General features: G+C 41.4%; 2 protein-coding genes and 1 long non-coding RNA gene across 16 annotated transcripts in view; 2 read left to right on the top strand and 1 right to left on the bottom strand.

The window, feature by feature from the left end:
• The first annotated feature begins 2718 nt into the window (after positions 1–2718).
• Positions 2719–12432, top strand: G9a (histone-lysine N-methyltransferase G9a). 2 transcript variants are annotated; one of them, XM_077417663.1, is made up of 13 exons: positions 2733–3668; positions 3768–4495; positions 4575–5167; positions 5240–5290; positions 5819–5913; positions 6157–6799; positions 7114–7446; positions 7546–7774; positions 7948–8154; positions 8415–8671; positions 8830–9080; positions 9635–9810; positions 10908–12432. In XM_077417663.1, exons 1-13 carry the CDS (start codon positions 3507–3509, stop codon positions 11071–11073), a joined length of 3891 nt encoding a protein of 1296 aa, XP_077273789.1. In that variant the 5' UTR covers positions 2733–3506; the 3' UTR covers positions 11074–12432. The 2 variants fall into 2 exon arrangements, with proteins under 2 accessions (XP_077273788.1, XP_077273789.1); XM_077417662.1 differs by having other exon boundaries at positions 2719–4495.
• Positions 7261–9641, bottom strand: LOC143903771 (uncharacterized). The gene is made up of 3 exons (XR_013258801.1): positions 9427–9641; positions 7532–7806; positions 7261–7399 (listed from the first exon to the last, which is right to left on the bottom strand). It is a non-coding gene; the product is annotated as an uncharacterized LOC143903771 (long non-coding RNA).
• Positions 12433–13126: 694 nt separating the features above from the next.
• Positions 13127–13960, top strand: part of Cac (calcium voltage-gated channel subunit cacophony) — a 169843-nt gene continuing 169009 nt past the window's right edge. For 12 of the 13 annotated variants that reach the window (XM_077418699.1, XM_077418698.1, XM_077418697.1 and 9 more), the window contains exon 1: positions 13131–13748. The gene's annotated coding sequence lies outside the window, so the exon portion shown is untranslated. Of the gene's footprint in view, positions 13749–13960 lie in introns of all 13 variants that reach the window. The other variant, XM_077418709.1, reaches the window with a different exon arrangement.

The raw sequence follows: 13960 nt of genomic DNA, 5'->3' as shown, positions 1-13960 counted from the left end.
ACTACATAATATATGGAAGAGATAAGAATTTTATCGTGACATATGGTTTCATTCTTATTCAAAGCATCGATTAATTCTCGAAGAAAACTTGCGTCCTTTCGAGGTTAATTTTTTTTTTTGCAGCACATGATTTATTATCGTGTACGTTTTCGTACACGTCCTAATTGATATTTGCAATTGAAAAATATTGAACCTTTTTTGTGTGCATTGGAGAAAAAAATATATTTCTCCTAAATTAAATTTAACAATATACATTATTATCGTTACGCTCTCTCATCTGATTACCGGACACACATAGATAAGAATTCACCGTGACATACTTTTAATTCTTATCAAAAAAATAAATTCCTTCCTTTTTTTTAAGAAGAATAAAGAGATGAATGCAAAAGAGTATATATATATTAGCGAGACAAATTCAGAAATATTTATATCATCCCGATCCTGCGTTGAAAATTAGGTATTCCTATATAACTTTATGAAACAAATCTCTCTGTCTTGGTTTTATTTTTTACGGAATTATAATATATAACAACATGACCTAGTTTAGTCTGTATAAGTATGATATTATACCCAGACAAAAACGTCTTTTAGACGTTTTTTAAGCGTCTTTTAGCCTATCTTATTTCCGTTAGACGTCTTACGTCCTCGCTTTTGGACATGTGTGTGCTGTCTGACGGGTATCTAATATATAATATAACACGATACATATATAATTTATTTATCATAATTTGTAATTATATATATATATATAATACTGTAGTATACAGGTATATCTATATTATATATATACCGGACTATATATATATATATAGTCCGAGCGATTTCTGAATCAAATCTCCTGTTGTAGGTCATTTAATCTAGCATTATTTTACGGTTCAGTATTTACGCAACAGTAAAACTTTGGCCTTTAATTTCCCGATACAAGCTCATTATTTATGGGAAAGAAGAGGTCCTGTTCGGGAGAGATGCCACATAATTAAGATGCTTTCCAATTACATCAAAACTCAGATAATTCGCTCATTATTGTGACGTCATTCTGTCTTTGTCATTCATTAATTGCCAAAAAGGATAGAACGACACGTCACAAGTGGGAATTATCTTATTTTGATGTAAATGGAAAGTATACCTATCCTTCGGTCTCTACATGTAAACATATTGTCTACAATATGAACGGCATTCCCACGCCGTCAGCGCCGGCGTGTTCAGTTCGGAGCGTATATATATATTTTTATCATATCATGCCACGTAATCTCTAAGCAAGTTTTTTTTTCGCTGACGGCTCATGCGCATTGAACGCTAATGGATTTTCCAGCTTTACGCCCCGCCATGTTAAGATCGCGCTAATTTGCATTCTCTTATACACGAGAGAGCCGATCGAACTTCGCGTCGGCCGTTTCACGGCCGAACTTTGTAACGTGTCACGTTACACCGTTATGTGTGCATGACGACTCATCGTGTGCGGGTATATATTCCTCGGAAAAAAAGTCGCGTCGCTCGACTATATTAATAGATATAAACATATAACGTTGAGATTACAAAAATAAAGAGGAGAAGCAAAGGTGCGAAAGTCTTCGAGTCGAGATTGACATTTTGATACGTAAAATATTTCCATGTAAAGTCGTGGAGCTAAATAAAATTCTCTCGATCTCGAGAGAACGAAAGAGATAATTCAGGATCCTGAATCTCCCAAAAATATTACACATACACCTTTGTGGCTCATTCGTCTTTCGCGAAATAAAGAAAGATATATTGCTATATAATTCACGCTCGGAATAATTCAAACGTGCGCGACAATTTTATTTTTACTACGAGTAAAGTTCGCTTCAACAAAAGGCAGAGTTGATCAACAATTCGTCGTCCATTTTTGGACCGGATCGTATATTGACTTATGACGCAAAGATAGAGAGAGGAAAGAATTCATTCTCCGCCCGATGAGTCGACTATGCGAACGTATATATAACGTTGTATTTGACGTATACGTGTGATGGTTACCTAATGCTTTAACAACGCGCGAACTTTAGGCGTTTTTTGTTCAAAATTGTACGTTTTAATTATGTACGCGTGTTTCCCATAAATTCTCTAAGCAGAGTAAGGCCGCGTGTGATACATACACACGCAGTAATGTAATATACATATATCCAGACAGCACCATGTCTAAAATCGGAACATATAAGACGTCTCAAAAAAGTCATTGAGACATCTTTTTGATATTGTATCGTAAGACATCTTTAAGGACGTCTTATGTCCCCGATATTTTACGTATATGCGTGCTGTCTGGGTATCTATTATTTCAATTATTTGACTCAGGCTCAGGCTATCTTCATCAGGGTCATGTTCCAAAACTCACTCTGGGTAACTAAAATCTATAGTTTACGTCACGTACACTATAGCATTTTAGTTAACTAGAGTGAGTTTTGGAACATGACCCAGGTGGGACGGCATTTATGACGCCGCGTGTACTAGATGAACTTCGTCTGACGAAGCGATCTACATGGGAATCGCTAATATAAATGGTTCTCTCTTCCTCTCCACCCCCCTCCTTCCTTTCATCGTCATGACCATTATTCTCGAAGACCACTCCTCTCGAGTCTCGATAGATGGAGAAACCTTATAAATCAAGCATGAATTAAATGTTGAAGGTTAATTTGACCAGACGCCGCGCGACAGCGGGCTGTAGGATCGCGGAGAGACAACAATCGTCGTCGTCGTCCCTGAACAATCAATATGGCTTCCAGTCGGCTCTGTGAGCGCGCCAGCCGCCAGCGTAGTGCGGCCATCTTCCTCTCTCTCTCTCTTTCCCTCTACCGTTCCTTCGCGGGAAACTTTTAGCGCGGCTGGCTCGGGCCGCTTCGCGCCGCTTCGGGATCGTCGATCCGATTAGACATTAGTTGAGCGGCCTCGGGCCTCGGGTCGAATCTTCTTCAACTCGCCGCGACTGAGCCGAGAGCCGAGAGCAGCTTGGAGTGGCTCGATCGGCTCGGAGCAGTCGGAGCAGCTCGAGGTAGTCGATGGGAGCAACAAGACACGCGTGCGTGCGGAACGCCTTTTATTCTGCGGCACGGACAGTGAGTAAAGGAGAGAGAGAGAAAGAAAGAGAGAAAGAGGGGCGGAGGGAAGTGGTGAGTGGCGTCCTGGCGTCCCGCCATCGGTGGCGAAGGAGAAGGAGGATCGCGTCGTCGATAAGCGTCGCCGATAAGCGCGTCGCGTCGGGGTGAGATTGATCGTCGCGCCGGAAAGCGGCGCGTTAGCGTCGTCCGGCAGGTAGGTAGGACGAAGACGAAGGGCGGAAGGGAACTGGAAAAGAGAAACACAGTTCTCCGCGCGAAAGACGGAAGGAATTGGAAAAAGAGAGAGAGAGAGAAAGGATAATTCGAAGGATAAGCGAGAAAGGAGCATGCACCGGTAATCGGAGAAACAGGGGCGGCAGCATGAGGTACGTCTCCGGAGATGCGCGTCGTCGCTCGTCGCAGCAGACTCGGTAGCTATAGCCGCGCGCACCACCAGGCATGGCCGACGTAGCGTCGCCGGAAGGCGACGACGGGCTCGTCGCCGCGACGCCCGAAGGGTGTCGAGCGCCACTGATGACGGAGACCGGCGGCGCCAACGGCGGGACGGGGGACATGGCCGTCGCCTCCGCCGCCGCCGACAACGGAGTTGTCGACGACAAGGTCAGTATTCATGAGATCCTCGAGGGGATGACGAACGAGTTTAACAAGAATGTGAGCCCGACGAAGAATGAAATTGAAAAAATGGAATTGGAAGAGAAGGTGATGTCGCTGTTGCCGTCGAGGATCGTCGACGAGGTGTCCAAGAGGGAAAGGGAGTCCGACGAGGTCAGCGAGGAAGCTGTTGAAGGTCCAGAGGATGTAGTTACCTTACGGACGCCGGAGGTGAATCACAAGGATGAGGAGGAGAGTTCGGCGGGCAAGCAGGAGGCTGTCAAGAAGGACAACAACATACCCAGGATCGTCTTGACGTTCAGGACCATCGACGAGAATACGGATCACGGCAAGAAGACCAAGATATCCAGTTGTTCCTCTAATCTCACTTTAGTTCCCGACGAGTTGGCCAACTGTGATCAAATCGGCGGCGTCTCGGTAAAGATAGAGACCTCTGATGAGAATTCCGACGTAGTGGAAGAGTCCCAAGCTGAGGAGTCTCAAGCAGAGGAATCCCAAGCCGAGGAGTCCCAGACAGAGGAGTCCAAAGTTAAGGAATCTCAATCGGAGAAGTCTCAAACAGAGGAGACAAAGAAGAAGGAATCTACAAAGGTGACAGAATCGAAAGTCGTGGATGAGAATAAAATAGAAACTGCAGAAGAGAAACAAAATAGTGATGCGCAACTTCCTATCCGGAAGAAGTCTGAAACCACGGAGAATAATGCTGAAAACTGCAGCGCCAAGACAACGCTCGCAGAAGGTACTGCGCAACAAGAAACTACCGCGCCAGTTACCAGGAAGAGAAGAATTGGGCGACCCAGATTACGAGCACTTAGGTTTTTTATTTTCCTTCTACTTACAATTTTTGAATATTTAAGCGTGAGATATTTGTAAACCCGTTTCCTTCATTTTCAGTGATTCGATACCTCGGGATGAGGAACCTCCCGGTCCCAAGCGTTCAGCTAGGAGGTTGTGTAAAGAGTCTGTAAAGAGCACTGTACTGGAAAGCGCCATGGCACGTAAGGAGAAGTCCAATTATACGGAGGAATACAAGAAAAAGAAGTACAACAAACCGGGTCGACCCAAGAAGATTGTTCCGGGCAAAGATCCGATCAAGCAGACACAAGTAAAACCGTCCGATGTCCGTCAGGAGATGGAGACGTCGCTGACGTCTGATAATAGCACGACTGAGATGTTAGAGTCTTCGCGCGACACTTCTCTACCCGAGAACAGCGTGAACGACAATGTTATGGAAGATTCGCAGTCGGTCTCATCCGACTTCGATGGAATGCCGAAGCTATCGCCGATGACGAGGAGCTCGGAATCACATACCAAACTGGGCAATTCCATCGGCAGTCCTAGCAGCGACGATACACCTTTGGCGGATATTCAAAAGCCTTTTTTAAAACCTGCTACCCAACCCGCCATTCGACCCAAGAGGGAGAGGGGACGTCCTCGCGGAAGCACTCAAGCAGCGCGGAAGATAGCAAAAGCGGATTTGTACGAAGGTGATGCAATAAGAAATAAATCGTAATCTCTTCCGGTCACAGCTGTTGTAATCAAAATCAATTATCTTGCAGATGGTTCTCCATCCGTTGCGGAAGCTGGAAAAAATAACGATTATCCTGAAGGTAAAACTTTAGCTTTTAACTTAATGGATATTAAGGTAGGTCCTTTCGCAGCATCTAGTCAAGTAACGGTCCGTCAAGAGGTATATGAAAACAAACATATTGCAATATTCCAATAATTATAATAATATATAATATGATTTTACACGCACAATTTAATTGTATTTAATTATTTACTAATTAAAAAAATATCAACCGCACTACTATTGTGATATTTTTGTTAATTAGTAAATAATTAAATACGATTAAATATTGTGCGTGTAAAATTATATTTTATATTATTATAATTATTGGGATGTTGCGATATGTTTGTTTTTAATTACTTCGTGACGGACTGTTACTTGACTAGGTGCTGCGAAAGGATTACCTTAAAAGACAAATAAAAAATTATAATAATTAAAATGAAAAGATTGCCGTTGAAGTATTAAGACATTATTTTACATTTCTCTTCTTTCTATCCTCTGTTATAAATGTGTATAAAGCAGTGTTTTATTTATTAACTATGTTTTATATCAACACTTTAATATACAGACATGCCAGTCAAACGAACTCGCCGGAGTATGCCGAGCCCAAGTCCCGCGGAAGGACAGGCATCAAAGCCGGAATCAACGGCGATTATGAGTGAAGTCAGTATTGTCATCTAAGCTGCTTAATCTAATATTAGTCTAGTAGATCGGGATTACAAATTCTTAAATATGAAAGATTGTATTAATATATTTATTTAAATCATTTAATTTTGAAACCTCGTTCGATCGGCACATGTTGATAAATATCATTACATCTCCATATAATACTTTCCCAATCAGTAGGAAAAAAATGTTTACAACAAACTTTGACTAGGATCCTTATTCTTTTTTCATCAATTTTAGACGTACGTGCAATCCATGCTGTGCCTATGCCAAGTGCGATCTCAGTTATACGTGACGATAACCGGTACCGGGGGACCACTCTACTGTACCGCTATCGACTCGATCGACAGCCGGGTGGTGGGCTGCTGTAACGAGGTGGACGCCAACGACGTGGCGATGCGGCGACCCAGCACACGCGTGCCTTTCATTATCCTTTGTCGTATGCACAAGGAACGACTGCTGCGCCACAATTGTTGTCCTTCCTGCGGCATGTTCTGCTCCCAAGGCAGGTTCGTGCAGTGTGCCAATGGTCACCAGTACCATCGCGAATGTGAGATCTATCCGAACAAGAAAGGCGTCTGTCCGCATTGCGGCAGTGAGACAGCAGCCTATGATGTGATGGTGACTATGAACGGCATGCGGCGGCCGGTTTTCATTCCTACGCGTAAAAAATTTTCCAAATTGCCATCTGCAAAGATGAGCTTACCTGGAAATGGTGACAACACGAAATTGGCTGAGCGTCCGCCCAGCCCGTTGATCAAGCCTGACGTTATCAAGATACCCGAACCGTCGATTAATGCTGAGAGGCCAGAGCGTTATACCATCATGAGTCTCTACACATCCGTGAAAAACGGGGATCTTGAAAAGTTAGTGAATGTACTAGGTAAGTAGATACTTGAGAAATAGGCAAATATTAAAATAAATCAATGATAATTGAGTTTGTGAAGTTGGAAATTTTCAAGCTTGGAAATCATATTCTTTTATATTTCTATTTTTATCTATTTACCTTAAATCTCTCATTAAATAAATGTTTTATTCAGAAGAGATAGACTAAGATAAGCTAAATGGAGTTTTATTATTTACAATTCTCCGATTCAGATTCTTTGTAAATTTATATTTTTAGCGAATGATGAAAATGTCATTTACTTTGATAGCTTAATTATCGTATCGATATAATGTACGATTTATGGTTTCCAGCATGTGGTTATAATGCAAATCACACATTCCGGGATTACGCTCACCGGACCGGTCTGCACATAGCAGCAGATAAAGGACATTTGTCATGTGTACACGTTCTGGTTCAAGCTGGTGCTCAAGTAGATGTAATGGATAGGAACCAATTAACTCCGCTAATGCTAGCCGCGAGTAAGGGTAATGCTGCCGTTGTGAAGTACCTAGTCAGGATAGGCGCCGATGTAACACTAAAGGGCGAGGACGGTATGACCGCCTTGCATATGGCTGCCAAGTCCGGTCACCTAGAAGTCTGCAAAATCATTCTAACTGAGTGTAAAGTGCCGAGAACATTAGTAGGTAATGTGTGTTGTGCCGATCTCGTCTTTAAATATAAACAATCTGTTTCTTGCTTTTTTAGTTTTAATGCTTTACGTTCTCTTACGTTTTTATTTGCAGATTCTGTTGACGATGGAGGCTGGACTAGTTTAATCTGGGCGTGTGAATTTTGTCATACGGATGTCGCACGGTATTTATTGGACAAGAAGTGCGATCCGCTTATCCGTGATGCCGAGCAGAATATAGCGTTGCATTGGAGTGCCTTCAGCGGCAGTTCCGACATCACGGAAATGCTTCTCAACGAGGGATGCGATGTGAACGCTGTCAACGTCCATGGTGATACTCCGTTGTACGTTTTGTGTCTCTGTTGTAGATTGTGTTCTGAAAATTTTTCTTATTTTTATTTTTTCATATTACGCGAACAGAAACATCTATTGTGACCAATGACTATTCTAAATAAGCTGAAGTTTTGAGATGATTCTCTTTAATTATAAAATAATATTTGATTTCTTCTTCTTTCAGACACATAGCAGCTAGACAGGATCAATATGCAGTCAGTGTTCTACTGCTAGCACGCGGTGCTAAAATAGGAGAGGTGAATGCTGCCGGCGAAACCGCGGTGAACTGTTGCGCTTTGGATGGCGATACTATGGCTGCTTTGAGATTGAACGCAAAAGTCAACGAACTCTCTGAGCATATGTGGGAAAAGACAGTTAAGATATTGACGAAGTAAGTATATATTATCAAGTACGCACGATTATCTGTATAAGAAAATATATGAATACGCTGTATAATTTTACGAAAAAATTGAATTTTCTTAATGGTTGTTGTCGAGTTAGATATATTAAGAATTTTATTACGCAATTTTTATCGAAAATATTGTTAATTTAGTTACAACATCAAAGATTACGTGTATAATAAATAAAAAGTAGCTTTATTTGTGTCTGATCTTTCGTTCTACAAAAATTTCATTATCTGTTTTTTTACAGTGACATTTCACGCGGAAAGGAAACAAATCCTATACAATGTGTTAATGGATACGATTCCGAGGACAAGCCGACGGATTTTCTTTACGTAACGGAGAATTGTTTCACGAGCAATATTAATGTGGACCGCACAATTACATCATTGCAGTCTTGTCGATGTGAGGATAATTGCAGTACCGAAAAGTGTTTATGCGGAAATATAAGTCTGCGATGTTGGTATGATGAGGAGGGAAAACTCGTTCCAGAATTTAATTATGCAGGTATCCCTATTTAAATATCAACATTAAAAAAATTTTATTCGTAAGAGCAAAAAAACTTTTTATAGGTCCATAAATACATTCATTGAATTAGTAGCAAAGGAATTTATTTTACGAAAATGATTTTATCAAGATATTAGCAAATAATATTTCTGTCATAGATCCACCAATGTTGTTTGAATGTAATCCGGCTTGTGACTGTAATCGTATTACGTGCAACAACCGCGTGGTTCAGCATGGGCTGACGCAACGGTTTCAATTGTTTCGCACAAAGGGCAAGGGTTGGGGCCTCCGAACTCTCCGGCATATTCCTAAAGGCACTTATGTTTGCGAATATGTCGGCGAGATAATCTCAGATTCTGAGGCTGATCATCGCGAAGATGACTCCTACTTGTTCGATTTGGACAATAGAGTAAGATACATAACTTTTACTTTGGTTTAGAAAAAAGAAAAGTAGTTTTGCGCTGCCAATATTCACGCGCATATTGTTTCCCTAATTCTTCTCTTAAGGAAATAATTTTTCTCTTGGATTTTGCCGTCTTTCAAAGAATGTAACACTATAATTTATTATTTAATTCTCTTAGAATCTGTTTGTGTTTTTATAATGGGATGACAGTTTTTTTGCTCTAAATTTTTTATACGCAGAAAATCAAAATCGAGTCGTTCCTTTGACAAAGTGACAAACTATCTGACGCATTCCAATTTTTTTGTGTGCAATCATTTTTACATAAATTTTAATTCTATATTTAGATACGTACATAATCTGAGATGTAAACAAGTTGTTTTGTCTACTCTATTCGGAGATTTTAGACACCTTTTTGAAAACAGAAGATTGTTGTTTTTCGAATCTTCTACGTTTACAATTTGTTTCTTTACAACTGTTTCTCATTGGTGTTCAGCTTATTAAATTTATAAGTCATTATATTCAATCTAGATTGACAAAAAAATTTTTTACTTTATGTGCAGGATGGAGAAACGTATTGTATAGACGCGAGACGTTACGGGAATATTGCTCGGTTCATTAATCATTCGTGCGCGCCGAATCTATTGCCGGTGCGAGTGTTCGTCGAACATCAGGATCTGCATTTTCCAAGGATAGCGTTTTTCGCTAATCGCGACATCGAGGCAGATGAAGAGCTCGGGTATGTTAAAAAGCGGTGAATTTGAAGTCATTGAGATGCCGAAAATCACTGAGTACTCTCACTGAGCCTCTAAATTAACTAACAGGACACAAAACATTGTTGCACTTTCCGTTAATAAATTGTTTAACGTTTTGTTTTTCGTTCGATCGACAGTATGTAGTTGTAGTTTTTTTTTTCACCTTTGTTACTTCATATTTCGTCTCTTAATTCTGTGTCGTGACTCAAATATATATTGTGACATCAGAGTAATCCGATTCTGTTCACTTTTTTTTATTAAAAATGTAGACTGACAAAATGTTAAGCTAGAACTACATCTATCGTAACGCTTTGATCTGGCAGCAATGAAGCCGTCGTAAACCGTATACCTATGCCAATATGTCTATAAACACATTTTTTTTTCGCATGTCGAGAAAGCTGACAGGTTAAGTTATGTTGTAACGCTACACAAGCGTCGTAATCGTAAGAGTTCAAGCTGAATCAACTCATACGATGACCTTACGATAGCTATTACGACGAGCGTTACGATCGCTTACGGTGAACATTACGATAGATGTAGTTCGGGCTGTTCATCCAATAAAGATATTTGATAATAATATTTAAATAACCCTTATAATTTTTCAACATATACTTCTATATTCGTTCTTTCATTTGATTATTTATTTTTCTAGAGTTCTAGAGAGCTAAAACAATCATAAATTGCCTTCTCATTTTTCTTGACATAATTTTGCAAGATTTCAAGATTTAATCTTTCTTTTTATTTAACGCGACTTCTAATTAGTATATATGACTTACTATATCTACCCAGATAACACAACGTCCAAAATCGGGACATAAAACGACTTAAAGACATCTAAAAGACGTCATATTATAAAACGTCTTAAATATGTCTTAATGACGTCTTTAAGTCGTTTTATGTCCCGATTTTGGACATTGTTTTATCTGGATACGTATGTAATTAATATTAACGCACGACGGATTAAGGTGACGGTATCTTTAAGAATATTCACACATCACAATCTGATCTGCTTTTTTTTTTACGTCGCGTACTTTTCTGCTAACATCGCACGATAGACCAATATGGATCTGTTTGCCCTTAGCTTCGATTACGGCGAGAAATTCTGGATAATAAAGTGCAAGTCCTTCACATGTACCTGCGGTGCCGAAAACTGCCGTTACTCTGAGAAGACTATACAAGTTACGCTGGATAACTACCGGAGAAAGATACAGCAGGAGGAAATGTTGGCAGCTCAAACCTCGTCGTAACCCTAATACGATTTAGCTTAATTATTTAGGTGTTTACGATTTTTCGCGAACGGACACGACGATGATAACGACGGCAGCGATCGTCCCGTCGATCATAGTTCTCCGCGCCGTGAAATTGATTGCCGCAATGCCCGCGGGGTCGTAAAAGTACAAATGCAAAACGGTGGTGGAATGATAAGCGTTTGATTAGGTTCTTTCATCGATGTTTCCTTACGCTGTAATATACCAGTCGGCTTCGCAGCGGTCACGTTCGGTTATGTTATTGTTTTTTGCCGAACACCGAACGCGCGCGCTCGTCCGTGTTGAGATAAAATGCCGGTAAAATAAATTGACAGCCGGTCTATCAAGATTGTTATCACTCATTTTTTGAGTATAAATAAATTTTAATAGTAATTTGAATAATAGTAATTTGAAAAATAACCCACGGAACACAATGTTCCAAATCGGGCACATGACGTCTTAATGACGTCATTTAGACGTCATGTGACCGATTTGGAATATCATAAGACATCTTTAAGACGTCTTATGTCCCGATTTGAGACGCGTGTTGTCTGGGAAACGACTTGCGAGAGTGTGTATATTAAGAAAGGGACAAATGTATATGATATGTATAATAGTCAGTTTATCAAAAAGATTTATGATAGATTTTTGCGAAGGTTGTTTTATTGGAAGTGTCTCCCATTTTCCTTGGCAGACCGGTGGTTAATACACGGAACAATTTTGTATTTTATACGATGAATCTTCGATTTGATTTGAAAGGCTGACGGAGAATGTAATAATTGTAACACGTTTTGCAAGATATCCTTGTTACATTCTCTCCTAATTTTCTTTTAAACTCAAGGAGATTTCAACATTATCTCGTCCATATTTTCTCTCAGGCTTGCTCGTACTTGTTTCCTACTACTTTTGCCGATCTTCTCCGCGAGAATTCAACGACTCTACGAGAAAGTGCCACGTTGATTTTTACTTTTTCTCCCCTTCCTCCCTTTTTTTAACGAGATATCGATGCGCATAATATATGACGATTAATAGCTAGTTATTGCGTGTGCGAGGGTGCGAAGGTAGTGAATTGCGTGTTGAGACTATTGTTATGGTCCTGCTTGGACGGAGTATGTGATTGCAGGACAGATAAGTATGTGAAGCTACCATCGCTTTTAAGTGAATCGATGTTGGAATGATTGCAGCCGCGTGTTCGTGTGTTCCTTATTATAAAGCGTCACGCTATTTTATTCCAATTAGTCGCTCATCTCAGAGTAAAGCATTTTAACGTTGGATTCACTACAAGCGATGTAATATATAAGAATACACCTTTTTGTACAAACGATCGACTTTTTGTATAATAAAAGTTGCCCTTTTTAACACGCGAGTTCTTATTTTATACTAATCTAATTGAAATAATGAAAGAGACAATTTAAAATTTTACAAACAGATTGAATGTGGGATTGAATTTTTCAATTTTTTTTACATTTATTTGTTTTAATTTTAATATTTGTGAAATAAACTTTTTTTATAGTAAGTGAGAATAAATGCATCTTCATCTACCCAGACAACACAATGTCTCGAGTTTGGATATTGTGTTATCAGGGTAATGTCTTCTGGTAAGGCCATTCTTTAAAACAAATTTCTCATTTCACATAAATTATTAAAATAGTACAAAGAAACGGTTGAAAAATTGAGCTAACTTTAAGAGTGTTAATTTCAAAGAAATATGCGCATCTCTATATCTCCTAAGTGGTTCTTTCACACGATTTTTCCGATTCGCATTCAAAGTCAAGAGTATACTAATGAGACATTCACTTAGCGAACCGGCGAAAGAAAATTAAAAGTACCATTATCGCGTCGGTAAAAAAAAAATCCTCGTTTTTCAAACGGAATGAAATATATAGCGCCCCGCGTCCCGCGCCCCGCGCCGACGGGCAACGGGCACACCTGCGCAGTGAAGCGGGCCGCGGGCGGCGGCGCGCCGGCGGCGCCGACCGCTGATTGGCCGGCGCGGGCGCGCCGGCTCGAAATTCAAGCGGGTCCCGCGGCAGTTAGTGTAGCGACTAGCGACCCGAGCGACCGTGGAAGCGAGCGCGCTTGAGGGCGCGACGCCACGCCGTGTAGCCCGCGTAGAATTATTCGTAGGTACCTTTTTTTCACCCGTTCGGGCGCGCGCGTCCGCGACGCCTTGCCATCACAATCGCTCCGCGTTTCGTCGTTATACACCGAGGTTCGCGTTCGCGCGCGATCGTGCTCGTGATTGTTCCGCCGCGAACGCTCTTTATAAGAAAGCCCTTCCTCCTCTCCCCCCCCCCCGGCCCCTGTCGCGACTCGTTTTTACGTTTCTCCCCCGGTTCTCCGGTTTGCGGTTTTCGCGTGAACGCGAGCGCGCGCGCGTGCTACTCTTCTCGCCGGTTAAAAGTTCTCGGTTCTCGGCCGGCGAAGGGCGAAGGGCGAAGGAAAGCGGTTAAACGTGCCGAAAGAATGTGCCGATCGTCGACGACGTGTCGACGTGACGCGACGCGACGACGCGCGGTCGAGTCAGTGAGCGTGCGACGGTGTTGATCACGGTGCTGGCTGGAGGCGATCGTCCACGGGCACGGGTGTTTAGTACGACGATGACGACCAGCTGACGGATGTGTCTCTTCTCTATCTCCTCACGGCGGGGCTGACGATTGAGCGGACAGTGGAAGGTAAGCCGGAACATATTTCTTTCTTGAGGGGAGGAGATGGGGTACGCGAGAGTCGAACGTCGGACGTTGAACCGCGCGTCGTGATATCGTGCTCCATTTTGCGATGCTCGCGGTCGCGATTTCACGGCGTGAATTTCACATTTCACGCGCCGCGTTCCAGCGACGTTCTCGCGTTTCCACGATACGAAGATACGAAGATTTTTTTACGGTAA

The sequence above is a fragment of the Temnothorax americanus genome, unplaced genomic scaffold, assembly GCF_048541705.1.
Source record: "Temnothorax americanus isolate GAGA-0224 unplaced genomic scaffold, ASM4854170v1 Scaffold5, whole genome shotgun sequence".
Lineage (NCBI taxonomy): Eukaryota > Metazoa > Arthropoda > Insecta > Hymenoptera > Formicidae > Temnothorax > Temnothorax americanus.
This window is presented reverse-complemented; position numbering and strand designations above follow the sequence as displayed.